The sequence below is a fragment of the Crinia signifera genome, chromosome 2 (genome assembly GCF_055691185.1).
Source record: "Crinia signifera chromosome 2, ASM5569118v1, whole genome shotgun sequence".
NCBI classification, from domain to species: domain Eukaryota; kingdom Metazoa; phylum Chordata; class Amphibia; order Anura; family Myobatrachidae; genus Crinia; species Crinia signifera.
Genome location: NC_139218.1, coordinates 185,407,605 through 185,423,543, shown reverse-complemented (window position 1 = coordinate 185,423,543; position 15,939 = coordinate 185,407,605). Strand labels below are relative to the sequence as shown.

General features: G+C 44.6%; 1 protein-coding gene across 1 annotated transcript in view; it reads left to right on the top strand.

Moving 5' to 3' along the window:
- WASF2 (WASP family member 2) overlaps positions 1 to 15,939 on the top strand; it is a 33,944-nt gene that overhangs the window by 12,948 nt on the left and 5,057 nt on the right. The window contains exons 2-7 of the mRNA XM_083173324.1: positions 10,160 to 10,290; positions 10,837 to 10,971; positions 11,569 to 11,722; positions 11,829 to 11,946; positions 13,679 to 13,809; positions 13,925 to 14,071. Coding sequence (XP_083029450.1) covers positions 10,161 to 10,290; positions 10,837 to 10,971; positions 11,569 to 11,722; positions 11,829 to 11,946; positions 13,679 to 13,809; positions 13,925 to 14,071 — 815 coding nt within the window. The 5' untranslated portion in view covers position 10,160. The remainder of the gene's footprint in view (positions 1 to 10,159; positions 10,291 to 10,836; positions 10,972 to 11,568; positions 11,723 to 11,828; positions 11,947 to 13,678; positions 13,810 to 13,924; positions 14,072 to 15,939) is intronic.

Genomic DNA, 15,939 nt, shown 5'->3' with positions numbered 1-15,939 from the left:
TCCCCCGGGGAGCAGCCGGGGAAGCTCAGGGGGAAGTCGGGGGCGACTTGTCCTAAGGACAAGTCGCCCTAGTGTATGGGGGCCTTAACTCCAGGGGTTAGCTGCTCCCTCTGGCTGAAAATCTTCTCCAGAGGGTAGGCTAGACTAGCAGACTCACTGCTGCCAAGTCTGGAGCATCAACGGCCCAGTATAGCATACTGCTGGCTGCCAGTTTACTTAACCCGCCTTAGTTCATCTAAATTTGATGCTCCTAAGCGTGGCGAGGGGACGCGGATACCTCGTGGGGCTCACTGCGCTCGCCACGCTTCGGGCTCGCTATGCTCGCCACACTTTCTATTCTCAACTCCACGCCTACGTGGATAGTGGGGGTATGAAAAGGTCGGAGGACGCGTACCGCCGCCCCTCACGGGCTCGCTGCGCTCGCCATGCTTTGGATTGACGTTGATCGTGGGGTGGCGTTAACAATTGGGGGGCCATTTCACACTTCAGGGTGGCTATTTGGAGTCTGTGGGCCATTTAACATTGTTCTCTATGTGAAATCGCATTCCATCTTTAATGCCACATCAGGTGCTGGAAGAGGGGTAGCGGTGGAGCGGGCATCGGAGAAACAGCCCTGTGAAGGAGCGCTGGCGGCGGTGGAGCTCAGCAGCAGTAGCAGCAGCAGAATTTGAAAGAATATTTTGAAACTGGCCGGCCGTCTGATTGGCTGAGAGAGCCGCCCAGTGTTTTAAATTAATTTATTGAACTCTGAGACCACTGCAGAGCTCCGCCAGCACTCCTTCACAGCGCTGCCTCCAGTGCTCCTTTCCCTGCTCCACACACTGCCAGCGCTCCAGTCCCTGCTCCACAGCCACCGACTATCCGACCCCCGAAACCGCAGCTGATTTCATTCGAGTGTGCTCAACATAATGTTTTTTCGATACGACTGGCGGGTCCACACATCGCATCGGGGGGCCCTTTATTCATCCATGCAATCCTTCGATTTATCACACAGATGTGTTCGAAATCAAAGGATATTATTGAATTCGCCCTAGTGTATGGGCAGCATTAGATTTGGGTGAGTTATTTTGTTTTTGTGCAGGGAAATATTGGCTGCTTTATTTTTACAATTTAGATTTTAGTTTTCAACACCCCTGACCCAAATCTACCTCTCTCTGCACAGCATAGTTTTGCCCATTTTGAGAACAAATTTGCCCTGCAATTAGTCCTGAATTAGTCCCAGAATCTGTTTATATTTTTGGTGGACTTTGGGTAGCCTGCCAGAAGGAGGTGCTGGGTGAAGACAGCACCTCCTACCAGGGCCCAGCGATTATATTACTGCTGTCTTGAGCATACCCCCCATTACTTAATGCTTACATTCAGTTGTGGTTTATACCTATGGACTGCAGTAAGACGGTCCGATTAGGAGGTGTACACTCTCTCCAGGCTGCCATTTTGGCTTCTATGGGCTCATGGAACCTGGGGCATGCGCAGTACCAAGGCCGATACTGCACATGCGCCGGGGCCTGTTATCTGCATTGAACAAGCGATGGGACCAGTGTGTGTGTGTGTGTGGGGGGGGGGGGGGGGGGGGCTGGGGCTTCATTGCGTTTTCCAGATGCAGCTTTCCCCTCCTTCAATTGGGTGGGAACCGCTGCTGATTATATGGGTTGTTTTCCTTTTATCTATAGTATATTGAGTCATTTGAGTCCCAGCATGATTGGAGACCACAATCTAACACACACACACACACGAGGAAACCAAACCTAAGCAGAGGACATGTAGACTGCTAATCACCCATGGGTTTCCTTGTTTGGAGTGCAGTATGTTCTGCATACAGGCATGATCATCTGTCCTTAAATTAATAACAGCACTTACCATTTTTTTGCAGCATTCAAGCAATGTAACAGAAGTAAAGCATAGGTACTTTCCTACATTGCATGCATGTGTTTGTTCAGCTTTGTGTAAACCATAATTATGCACCATGTAGGTGGCTGTTTAAAAGAAGAGTTCTGCGTGCGTAGCCATTTGCAGTGTCGTACTGACTGTGGTGTTGAAGGGGTTACAGCTGCAGTATCTGGCTGCAGGCTCTGAGCTGTAACCAATGAGATGTGAAGAAGGGGTGTGCCAGGCTTTCACACCTGGATCTCTTGGCAGCTTTCTGTCTCTCTGTTAATCCCTCCAGGGCCTCAGCCTCCGCCTGCATGATCAGGCCATGCAGGCCAGCTCTAGCCTCTGAAGTGGAGGGATGCAGTGACTCCTCCCACAGACAAAAAGCTAGATAGCAACAGTATATATGTTACCGTGATTCATGTAAAATGATTGTATTTAGTCCTGTTTTCCCTTAGGGGATGACACAGCACAGCATTTCCTACTGATCAATATATATTTAAACGGTTAAATGTTCATCTGGTAGGTTCGGTACACGTGGTGATATTGCCTGCCAAATAGTTACCTGATTTGCTCTGTATACGGACTCAAACATTGCTGGTTTAGTCGTCAACCAGGATGGTTAATAGATGCAGTTGTATTCTGTCATCTGCAGTAAATGTGTTCTGTAAGATGATGTCAGGTAGTCCAACTTTGCTACAGTTACGTCTGTCACGTCTCTGCATACGTGTATGGTGTAGTCTCAGAGAAATCTTTATATTGGGCAGAGGGACATACTGCCTCGTATACTTGCCACATTTGGCTCTGCTTCGAATAAAATCAGAAAACAACCAATTGCAACAATTCAAGAATGTTATTAATTTGGTCTATTGAAATTTGAATACACAGAAGCTCTCCTATGTCAGTGACAAACCACATTTCTCATTCACTTTCACGTATCACAAACCAAGCCTTCTGGATGCTGAATATGACAGCTATGTTACACCAGCCTGAGCTCTGCTCTTGCTATTATATGTGTGTGTAATAGGATTACTAGTTTTAATGTTAACCATTGATTCAATTGGTTCAAGGTGTAGCTAAATTCCATGTACAGTATAAGCGTGATTCTAAAACAGGAGGCACAAAAGGCTCATTCTTGTGATATGCTGTATCCCCATGTAAAATGGGGAAAAGTTAGGTGGGTATTCAATCTTTGTCGTGCACCCGCAGCCATCTCCCGATGGGGGAGATGGCTGCAGGGCCCTATTCAATGCTGTCTTCGCTGGCAGCATTGAACAGGGGTTTTGCGCAGAACGAGCCCGACAGCACAATCTGTTGGGCTCGTTCTGCCGAGAAAAGCCGGAAATAGGCGAGTTCCTGGCTGGAGCTTGTCTATTTTCGTCATCAACTTGCGGCCACGCCCCCTTCTCGGCGGCCGGGACATTGAATCCCGACTGCCGAGCTCCAGGCGAGCAAAACAAGAACGGGACAGGGGCGCAGCTGTCGAGCTTGCTCCACAGCTGTTCCCCTGACATTGAATACCCCCCATAGAGGTGCAGTGGTCAGCTGGTAGAAATGTGGTGGCTCAAAAAATAATTAATAAGGGGTATGTATGTATGTGTGTGTAAGATGAAAGGAATGTTACCAAGCACCTGTGTGGCTCACAACCACATAGTATGTTAGTATATCACTTGTTCTAAGCTGCCACTCATACCATTGATGTGTGTGATTCACTATTTAGAAACTTGTATGTAATACAAAGGTGGGTACACTATGCGACTTTGGTACTTGTTTCCTAGCACGGCCACAAATCTTGGCCATCGGGGGTAATTTTAGTGGCCTGCGACGCGACCGACGCGATGCCCCCGATTTTTCCATTGAAATGCATTGAAAACAGTGAAAAATCGGGTCGGTCGCGTCGTGTGCGGCTAAAAATACTTAAATGGCCGCGATTTCCCCATAGGGAACAATGTTAAATGGGTAACTTTACCCCCGATGACCGCGATTTCCCATAGGAAACAATGTTAAATGGGTCAATTTACCCAAATCATCATGGGGAACAATGGTAAATGGTCCAGAAAGCCCAAAAAACACCCCTGAACATTGACATGTCCCCCCAAAAGTAGTTCACGCCACCCCGCGATGAACGTGAACCCGAAGCGTGGCGAGCGCAGCGAGTCCGCGAGGGGCGGCGGTACGCGTCCTCCGACCTTTTCATACCCCCACTATCCACTAGGGCGTGGAGTTGAGAATAGAATAGTGTGGCGAGCCCCGCGAGGGGATGCGGATACCTTCACAGGTAAACGCGTCCCTTCGCGGGCTTCACAGGTATCCGTGTCCCCTCGCGGGGCTCGCTTCGCTTGCCACGCTTCGGGCTCGGTGGCTCGCTGCGCTCGCCACACTATTCTATTCTCAACTCCACGCCCTAGTGGATAGTAGGGGTATGAAAAGGTCGGAGGACGCGTACCGCCACCCCTCGCGGGCTCGCTGCGCTCGCCACGCTTCGGGTTCACGTTGATCACGTGGTGGCGTAAACTACTTTTGGGGGGACATTTCAATGTTCAGGGGTGCTTTTTGGCCCATTTACCACTGTTCCTATGATAATTTGGGTAAATTGATCCATTTCACATTGTTTCCTATGGGAAATCGGGGTCATCGCGGGTAAATTGAGGCATTTAACATTGTTCTCTATGGGGAAATCGCGGGCATCGCGTCTGGCCCATCGCACCCGATTTTTTTTTTTTTGCGCATGCGATGCCCGAGATGGCCCCGATTTTACCCCCGATGACCGCGATTATGATCGTTGTGGCCGTGCTAGGAAACAAGTACCGCGACTTTTTTGATAATGATGCGCACGATGACGCTAAAGAGATTATTGGGCATATGGTCTAGTTTGTACCCACTATATTAACGATGCGGGTCATTAACGAACCCCCAGCCAGGCCCCCCCCCCCCCCCGGCTTGGACACGGCATGCTCCTGGATGTGGCCACAGAACAATATAGTTAACACTAGGTGTGTGTGTGTGTACACTGTATTATTTGTTCAGGAGCATAAGCTGTTCAAGGAAAAATAGTCAGCAAAATCATTCTTTAATGATATTGTATAGTGTGTGCACACCGTCAATTTGGGCTATTGATTTCACGTGTGCACCAATCTTTTCACCTAAGTGTATATAGGTAGGTGCACAGGTGAAATAGGAGAATATATATATATATATATATATATATATATATATATATCTAATTATTATTTTTTCTATCATTGGTTAACAAAAACCATATAGTTACATTTTATTGACCTAAAAGCCCTGTGTTTTTTTTTTTTTTTTATTTTATAGCCAAATTATGTGAATTTGTTTTTAATGCAATTGCAAGAACTGACTGTATTATTGTGTTTGTATTTTTTGCATAGATTTAGGTTTTTGTGTGCACACTTAAGCACAGGTTGCCGTGTATACAGCCGATTAGTAAATCTTGTTGCTAACAGTGCATGCTGGGAATTGCTAATTAAGGATGTCCGGCAGAGACTCAACTCTCTTCTCCCTCCTCTCTGGCAAAGCATTACATCCTGTCTATCTGCAGAGCTATCCAGAACATTCTACTCTGATCTCCCCCTCTCTCGCTTCTTACCTCTCAGCTGAACAGAGATGCACAACTTCAGTATACACTACATAATGTGCATTATCAGCAGGAGAACTCACAGCATTGCTGTATTAATTATCTTGTATACAAAACGATGAACTTTATTCTCAAGCACAGGGAAACACTTCTCTTAAGGACATGGAAAATAAACATTTTAAAAGCATTACACCATATTCTTTTTCTATACCACTATCCTCCACCTTGGAGTAAATGTACTTTTTTTAATGTACAGTATTATGTGTACTGATTATTTATTTTAATGGAATTCTCATGGGAGGGACATGGCATTCAAAAATGCATTGGGGAGATTAAGAATTGGGACAAGCAGTGATGACATCGTGGCTCCTGTCTACAAAAACTGCCTTTTCGATTTAGTAGGCAATAAATATGTCGGTACTTATGTAATATCTGGGCTTCCGTTTTTCTTATGAGACCGCGGGGCTCGCTGCGCTCGCCACACTATATAAAATCAACTCCATGCGTAGTTGGATAGTAGGGGTATGAAAAAATGGGGTGCATTTAACATGGGAGCCCAGATAATACATAAGTACCAATATGTCTAAGTAAATATGCAAACATAATGCAGTAGTGGAAACCACTGCCGAGTAGCACCCAGGTTTTTGTACGCGGCTCCAAACCAGGGGCGACCCGGCCATTGACCCCTTTTAGACAGCGTCCCCATCCAGCATAATGCCAGTCGGGCAATGCCAGTAGAGGCGGGTTCTGAGCTGACGCATGGAGATTACATCATCTCCAAGCCCAGGACGGCCAGACGGGACCCCAACGACGCCAACCAACACAAGGGGGCAAGCCCAGCACGCGGAAAAGCTGCTAGGCTTCCCCAGCCTCTGTCCATGCGGTGAATGGATGTCGCACACAGGCATCCATTCACCACCTCCCAGGCTCCGCTGCTGTCTGCAACTAGCACTACAAGCTCCCAGCCGCCACCCGGATCCCTGCTGCCCAGAACCTGCAGCGGCTTCCAGCTAGTTGCGTCCTAACAGTGGTGGCTGGGAGCTTGTAGAGCTATTTGTTGGGTGGTGAGCGGGAAGTGCTGCTGAATTTGAAAAGACTGGCCGGATGCTGATTGGCTGAGAGAATTGGTGCATAAGACCTTTAAGACTCCAGTAGTCCACTCAGTGTTTCAAGCCTTTTTTATTTTGTGTGTGTGGGGGGGGGGATGTTAATATATACTTTTATTATCAGTTATTTTATAGCGCACACATGTTCTGCAGTGCTTGATAGAATATTCGAAATCTGTGTTATTGCAGAACAGTTGCTATCTCAACAAAAAATGGCTTAGCTGATTACATTTATATTTATTTATTTATTTACAGTTTCTTATATAGCGCAGCAGATTCCGTTGCGCTTTACAATAGTAAACCGTGATAAAACAAACTGGGTAACAGACAGACTTAGAGGTAGGAGGGCCCTGCTGCAAGCTTACAATCTATAGGGATAAAGGGGGAAACACAAGGACAGGCACCAGTAATAGCATAGCAGTCCCACCAAGTTACAAGTCCAGAAGGGAAGCTATAAAATACAGAAGTGACTCAGAGGGTTATGCTTGTGGTACTTAAACATAATAGGCTTGCCTGAAGAGGTGAGTTTTCAGGGAACGCTTGAAAGTTTGGAGGCTAGTGGAGAGTCTTATTGTGCGTGGAAGGGCATTCCATAGGATGGGAGCAGTGATCCGTGCAGAAGAGAGGTGGAGATCTTGTAAAGAGCGGAGCGAGCGAGATGGGAGATATTGTGATAAGTAAAGAGATATATGCTGGTGCAGTATGGTTAATAGCTTTATATGCGAGTAGAAGTGTTTTATATTGAATACGGTAAGATACAGGCAACCAATGGAGGGACTGGCAGAGCAGAACAGCAGACGATGAGCGTCTTACAAGGAATATCAGCCTAGCAGCAGCATTTAAAATGGATTGCAGTGATGAGAGTCTGTTCTTGGGAAGACCAGTTAGGAGACTATTGCAATAATCAATGCGGGATATAATGAGTGCATGGATAAGAGATTTAGTAGTGTCTTGTGTGATATAGGGTTGTATATTGGATATGTTTTTTAGATGCATGTAACATGATTTGGAGACAGATTGAATGTGGGGAAAAAAGGACAGTTCAGAGTCGAGGATGACCCCTAGGCAACGAGCTTGTGGAGTAGGGTAGATTGTCGAGTTGTCAACAGTGATGGAGATATCAGCATGGTAACTGTTCTTGGCTGGTGGGAATAGAAGTAATTCCGTTTTGGAAATATTGAGTTTGAGTTGGCGAGAAGACATCCAAGATGAGATGGCAGAGAGACATTCAGATACTCGGCCCAAAACCACTGGTGACAACTCAGGGGTTGATAGATAAATTTGAGTATCATCCGCATATAAGTGATACTGAAATCCGAAAGAGCTGATTAGTTTGCCAAGAGAGGAAGTATAGATTGAGAAAAGCAGAGGACCTAAGACTGAGCCTTGCGGAACTCCGACTGTCAGAGGTAGTAAAGAGGAGGTAGAGTCAAAGAAGCGAACACTGAAAGATCAGATAGGTAAGATGAGAACCAGGAAAGGGCAGTATCATTAAGACCTAGGTAGTGTAGTGTTTGTAAGAGAAGAGTGTGATCCACAGTGTCAAATGCAGCAGAAAGATCTAGAAGAATAAGTTGTGCGTAATGGCCTTTAGACTTAGCAGTTACCAGATCATTCACCACTTTAGTCAGTGCTGTCTCAGTTGAGTGTTGAGAGCGAAAGCCTGACTGAAGCGGGTCTAATAGGGCATGAGAGTTAAGAAAGTGTGTGAGGCGAGAGTAGATAAGTCTCTCCAGTACTTTGGAGAGGCATGGGGGCTGAGAGATTGGACAATAGTTAGAGAGAGAGAGTTAGGGCTGTTTCACACAGTACGGTTCCTGCCGCACGGTGAAATCCCGTACGGCCAGGGAGCCGTGCCGCACTCAGCAGTTGTGAATGGACACTATTGTGTCCATTCACACGGGACGGCCACGGCCCGGCCGCACGGCTGCAGCCGGATCCCCCCACTGGAAGGGACGGCTGCCGGGCTGTGGCCATCCCTGCCATTATAAAATACTGAGTGCGGCGCGGCTCCCTGGCCGTACGGGATTTCACCGTGCGGCAGGAACCGTACTGTGTGAAACAGCCCTTAGGGTCGGAATTGTGTTTTTTTTAGAATGGGAGTAATCACTGCATGTTTGAGCAGAGCAGGAAAAGTACCAGTAGCAAGAGAGAGAATGCAGATTTTAGTTAAGGTTGGAATAATCACAGGAGATAGATTTTTAATGACTTGCACAGGTATAGGATCGAGAGGAGAGGTAGTAGAGTAGGAGGATAAGAAGAGTGTGGATACTTCCTTTTCATTTGCGGGCTCAAATGAAGAGAAAGTGCCAGAGGGTTCAAGCAGGGGGAAAAAAGTGGGTTAGAGGTTGAAGAAGAGCATACCATTTCATCTCGGATGTTATCAATCTTGTCCTTAAAGTAGGAGGCAAGTTCTTGTGCACTGATGGTAGCCGGTGGGGGAGGAGGGGGAGGGTACAGACTTAAATGTGTTAAAAAGTCGCTTAGGGTTGGTGGCATGAGAAGAGATGAGAGATTGGTAGTATGTTTGTTTGGCAGTGTTCAAAGCATTGCTGTAGGAGTGGTAGCTAGTCTTATATGTGAGGAAGTCAGTCATATTACGAGATTTACACCATACAACAAATGCTTTTGCCTATTAATTTTTTGGTACTTGTTTCCTAGCACGGCACCCGTCGCAGGTATGCGATGGACGCGGCCGATGCAATTTCAGGGCTATTTGTTAGCCTTTTCCCCGACAATTAAAAAAATTACATCCATCGAATGCGATGGACGTGATTTTACATAGGGAACAATGTTAAATGGGCCAATGGACCCGATTTTTCATTGTATACCCACCCTTATGGGTATTTTACATGTGAAATCCCCCCCATTGTTAACGTTACCGCACGATGAACGCCAACCCCGCGAGGGGTGGCGGTACGCATCCTCCGACCTTTTTACATACTTCCACTATCCACGTCGGCGTGGAGTTGATTTTCTATAGTGTGGCGAGCCACCGAGCCTGAAGCGTGGCGAGCGCACGCGTAATACCTGTGAAGTAATGCGCGTCCCCTCGCGGGGCTCGCCACGCTTCGGGCTCGGTGGCTCGCTGCGCTTGCCACACTATATAGAATCAACTCCACACCAACGTGGATACTGGGGGTATGAAAAGGTCGGAGGACGCATACCGCTGCGCTCGCCACGCTTCGGGTTGGCGTTCATCGTGGGGTGATGCTAACAATGGGGGGGCATTTGACCCATCAGGGTGGGTATACAATGAAAATTAGGGTCTGGGGGCATTTAACATTGGTTCCGATCTAAAAATCGCATTGCATGCGGTGCGATTGACGCAATTTTTTTAGGACCTGATGGATACAATCAAAATCGCAGGCGCCGTGCTAGGAAACAAGTACCAATTTTTTTTGTTTTTAGACCAATGTTTAATGTAAATCCTTTCAAGGACATAGAATTCCTTGCATATGTATTTGGCTTACAAATCGCACAATTTGTGTTTTTTTTTTTTTTTCTCCACTGTTCTAAAGTCGAATTTATTATTTATTATTATATTTGTGCTGATTGGCAACTTGCTCTTTGTTTATCCTCATAGAATGCCATTGGTCGCTCGCTGCATTGAGCCGCGCTATCTTTGCCGGCAGAAGCTTCCAAATGTCCGGAGTGAACTGGAATGCATGACCAACCTCAGCTTGTCCAATGTCATCCGCCAGCTTGGAAGCCTGAGTGAGTGACTTTGTCCGGTGACAGAGGGCTTGGAGCTGCGTTGGTTTGGAACAGAGAGGGAAAGTGAAAAAAATAAAAAATCAGTGGTTACTGGGGAATGTACAGTAGGGTAATAGTCATAATCTAATGGGGGAAAGATAACGGTTTATGTAATGTTGTAGCACCGATTATATATATATTTTTTTATTATTTTATAATTAAAGGTGCTGGATTATATAATGTCTGATTTTATTTGGCAAATGATAAATCCATGTTAGAGTACAGTGTTTTCTAGCATTAGAGAAGTTATTTTAATACAGAAGCATTACATTGCTTTATAAAGTATTAAAGGTTTAGCATTTCCTGGATTATAGTTAGAACCTGCACTGAAAGTATGAATAGTCACAAATAAGAGTGGAACAGAACAGGCATTTGCCTAATAGCTCTGCACTTTCTATGTTCTCCTCCAGTGCTTCCCTCCCTACTTTGGTCCCCCTGTTTTCCTGCTCCTGCCACTTAGTTTTACCTGTATGCTTTTAACTCCCTTATAATAACACTTTCTCTCAGGTCGCTATGCGGAGGATATATTTGGAGAATTGTTCACTGAAGCCAGTCTGTTTGCTCAGCGTGTGGGAACACTGGGTGAGAGAGTAGAGAAGCTACAGGTCAAAGTGACCCAGCTGGATCCTAAAGAGGAGGAGGGTGAGTATTTTGGGAAGATACCTGTATGTAACATTTGAGTGTGAAAGCATCTAGGCCCCCCACAACTGTATTCAGTACCCACTTTACCATACCTCTCAGGTGATTGTGAATGTTAGCCCTACAGACATGCTTCATGCTTGAAATCTGCACTAATATGAAGTTCTCAGGATAGTTATTGAAAGGGCTTCTGGAAAAAAAGTGAATCACCACCAGGTGATAAAGGTGCTGAGGAGATGGGGTGGTTTGTTATTGGGCAGCTCACACGTAGGGGGGGTTCAATCCCCTGAGGTGGATACAGGTAAAAACAAAATGTGTGTAGAGCGCCAAAGTGTAATTTTAAAACACTAAATAATTTTTAAATGAATAGATTTGATCAATTGGGTATCACAAAATAAAAATACATTTAATTATCACAACAATTAAAACATTCAATATAATGCACATTAATTTTGTACCTATAAACTAGTAATGGTGCTTAGGTAAAATGAGGCATACAGTAAACCACTTGTCAATAAGTAAGAAATTGATGTTGGATACTTAAGTGAGTCCCGCTTGTTCCAAGATGCTGCTACTTGCTTGTTTGGGTTTTGTTTCCAGTTTCTCTACAGGGCATAAATACAAGAAAGGCATTCCACAGTAATACGATGCAAGATCAGCAGCTATTTGTACGCGACTCTCTATCGGTTCCTGTCTGTGAAACCTACATCACGTGTGACATGCCACCACCACTTAACATCCTGTCTCCTTACAGGTAGGTGACTAAGTGGGAAGGCAGCTTTGCCTGCGTAGGTGTGTAATGTGTACACAAGAGAGTCCCAACTTTTTATATTTTTCCGAACGTCTCTTATGTCTTACAGGGATGATGGGAAAGAGGCCTTGAAGTTTTACACTGACCCCTCATATTTCTTTGATCTCTGGAAAGAACAGATGTTGCAAGACACCAAGGATATTATGAAAGAAAAACGTAAACATAGGGTGAGAGCTCCCAGATTATACCCATAAAGCTGCCCATACATGATAACATTCAGAACCTCAGAAATTGGCAGTTTGGTTGTATAAAACCAGCTTTAGCACAAATCGCTAAGTGTAGGGGTCCGAAATGACCTGCACTCACAATCCGCATCTGATTGCAATCAGACACCGTTCAGCTCAAGTGGGTCTGAGGTGAATCTGGTAGCTTGTTGCGTGTGCCCTGATCGGATTATGCATTAATGCCTGACACAAAACAAAGTGGTAATATGCATAGCTTTATTCGAATTGAGACTTTATACCAGTTGAACTAAGCTATGTAGAAGCCTGCAGAGTTTTAGTGCCAGAGATAGCTTATTTTTTTTCTCTCTGACTTCATTGCAGTTTTGGCTATGGGCAGTATTCAATGAGAATTTTGACGATGTGCAGCGAATCCTGTTTAGGATTCGCTGCACATTCGCCACTGCCTGCCGCGTTCCGGAGCCTCGCCGGCTCCATTATTCAACGAGTCAGGGGCTCACTGCTCCTGACCGGCGAATTTTAACTCCTGCGGCGATGCCACAGGGAGCCTGAGGACAGCGGCAGGCAGGGAGATGGAAGTCTCCCTGCCTGCCCCAGAAAGTTTGTGGGGGGGAGGTGGGCTCCCCGGGAGCCAGGCAGCACAGTCTGCCCCCCGGGATAGCCAACAGGGGACCGGGTATTCACTACACCCGATCGTGCATATGTAATGATCGGGTGCAGTGAATATATGAATATCTAATGAGCGGCTCGGCTCCCGGCCCCCTGCTGGCTGCTGTGTAAAAAAAAAAAAAAAAAAGATAGATATAGAGATATAGATATAGATTTTTTTATTAAATATATATCCATGTGCTTACAGCACATGAATAAAAATAGCATGCCCATCCTCAGAATAAAATTCCTGATTTTTTGACACCAAATGTAAAAAACAAAACACTTTATTTTAAAAGTTCACATTCCACTTCACCATAAAAAGATAGCGATTGCTACTCGATGAATCATGGCGATAAAAACCTTTAAATGTATTCGCCATCTGGTCATTGAATAGGGTGATTCACCATTTTAGTCAAAAAAATCGCCTTACAGCACGAAAATAGCACAAAATCACCATAAAACATGGCGAATCAGCCTCATTGAATACTGCCCTATATAGTAATTGATTGGTAAGATGTCCTATAAGGCGAGCAATAATTAGAATGACCATATAGATTTGGTCATTCCAAGTCAATTCCATGACATTAAAAATAGTTAAACCTCTTAAACTGGAAAACAAATCAAATGTACAATTACCTGTGATCACGATCAGGGGCTATTCAGTTGTTTCTGCCGCCTCAGTAAGGTGAAACATTTCCTAAAAAACAGAAAAAATACAAGAAACATCACTAATATTGTCTGTTTTTGTGTCCAATGGTTATTCTACTTCGATTGATTTCTCCCCATAGATGAATATTCAGTTTGTGTATTAAAATCTTCATCTAGAAAGAGATTGAACGCTCACCTCGGTGTTGCTTGTGTAGCTGCTATACACGAGGACAGCTCTCTTACAGAGTTAAGAAGGGAGGCAGAGGGGAGACCATACACAGCTCATTATTGGATGACTAGCAGGGCAATTACCTTACCAGCATTCATAAATGGCCACCAGGAACCTTGACAACCAAATACAGTGCCAGTTAGGGTCTGGACACAAAAAAGCTACCATTTTTCCTTTATATTTTTACAGAGAGAAAAGAAAGATAACCCTAACCGCGGGAATGTGAATCCTCGTAAGATCCGCACCCGGAAAGATGAGTGGGAGAAGAAGAAGATGGGGCTGGAATTTGTGGATGCTACAGAGAAACAGCAGAATGAGGGGTATGAACTTTATTTATAAAGACTTTGCTATATGTTATACCTTTTATAATGGGCATATTAGTTAGTGTGATATATTTGTATTAGTAATAAATATGTTTGTCTTTTTGCTACTTAGATTCCAGGTAAATCAAAACGGATCTCTCAGTCCTATGGAAGGAGGAGATATCATTCAATACCTTCCTCCACCTCCAACTGAAGATGTCATACCAATCCCACCTCCAGCTCCTGATGACTTTCTGCCACCTCCACCTGCAGAATTCAGGTAACAGTCCCTAACTGGCACTTTATTAAGCCATATGTCTTTTGCAGTGATGCTCCGTCTCTACACTGATTACATTTATACTATAATGATCAAGAAATCATATTGTTAAGGCTAAAATAAAACATACTGGTCTACCCTATTCAGACCATCATAAAAATAACATTTTGCAGGCGTAAAATAAAACCTCCTTGTTGGTGTGAATTATGGCAGTCGGTCACCCCCGAATGTCCTCTTTTAATAACTGCAGACGCTCTTTGTTATAATAAAGGTATCCAAACCATTATAAGTTGTAAGTGAATTTGCCATCGACACCTCTTATGGTAAGACATTTCAGCATAAGGAACCATGCTTATGGCAGAGTTTTTTTGTTCTATTTACAAACTGATAACCTTGGGTCCTCTGCACGGTTTAATGGACATGCAAATTGGGAAACCTTCCAAAGCATTAGTCTCCTTTTTGCTTCAATGTTATTTTCTGTCCACACATTGGATAGTCTTTAAGTATTCATTGTATTTCCACCGACTCCATGCAAAATAGTCTGCACCAAACCTGGCATCCTATGGCACAACCTGGCGTTGGCTTTCATGTTTATGGTCACCATCATTAGGGAGAACTTCTTACCGCCACTTGGTAAGAAGTTGGGCAGTACACATGCTGTAATGCCTCACAGCACTGATGTCATGGGTTTAATTCCCACCATGGCCTTAACTCCTACACGTGCTTGTGTGGGGTTCCTCTGCGTACTCCTGTGTATTCTTGTCACAATCCAAAAATATACTGGTAGGTTACCTTAGTGCAGGCATGTCCAAACTGTGGCACTCCAGCTGTTGTGAAACTACAGGTCCCATCATGCCTTGCCACAGTTTTGCTATTAGGGAATGCTGAAATTGTGGCCATGCATGCTGGGATGTGTAGTTTCACAACAGCTGGAGGGCCATAGTTTGGATATGCCTGGCCTAGTGTGTGCATGTGTTAGGGCAGACTAGATGGGCCAAGCGGTTCTGATCTACGGTCTGATTCTATGTTTCTATTTTTGCCTGCCTTGCAGGAGATTAATCTTTCATGTGCAGGATCCGGAGCATCACTACTTGGGTACTTGGGTAGTTAGTTTCTCTGAATTTGTGGAAATAAATCCATGAGCTAAAAACCTTTACAACCAAAGTTATTATGTGCAGTAAAACTTTATCAATGAATACTTTACAGTTTGTCCCCTAACTTAATTTAACCTAGACCAACAAAGCATTTGTTCCTAGATTTCATCTTTATTTAGACCTACTGTATATTGGAGACCTTTGCAAGTGCAATTAGCTATACCTAATTCTATATAATATTTATAATCTTTCCTTCCTGACCTATACTTTGTATGAGAGTGTATCTAGGGGCTGCTGCTTAATCATTGTAGTGGTACCCGTTTCAGATGGCAGCGCCATTCTTCACAACTTTACTGCTTTCACATTTCTGTGTTTATGAGGAGGAGGGAGAGGATTCTATTGTCAAACATGAGCCTTGGCATCGAATGGCCCCGTTTAAGAATGTGTCTTATTACCAGCAGTATATTTCATTTATATTGCAATGATATTAATGAATGTCATTGGTATTCAGCATTAATTACCTCGCTGGTAAGGTCCAGAGATGTCCGCCTTCCTCATCTGTGTGCTGAAGTGATGGGACTTTTCAATTCCTTTACTAAGGCAGCGCTGGGTGCTCATTGACAGCTATAGGGGCCATAACGCTCTCATTATCTTTTGATGGCGAGAGCTAGATACTGACAAACAGTAGTAATCTTATACAATGTTCACACTAAGAAAAATGCCTGGGATATTGACGAGGTGACCCAGGTCCTGTCTCTGAATGAAAGGGTCGAAGTT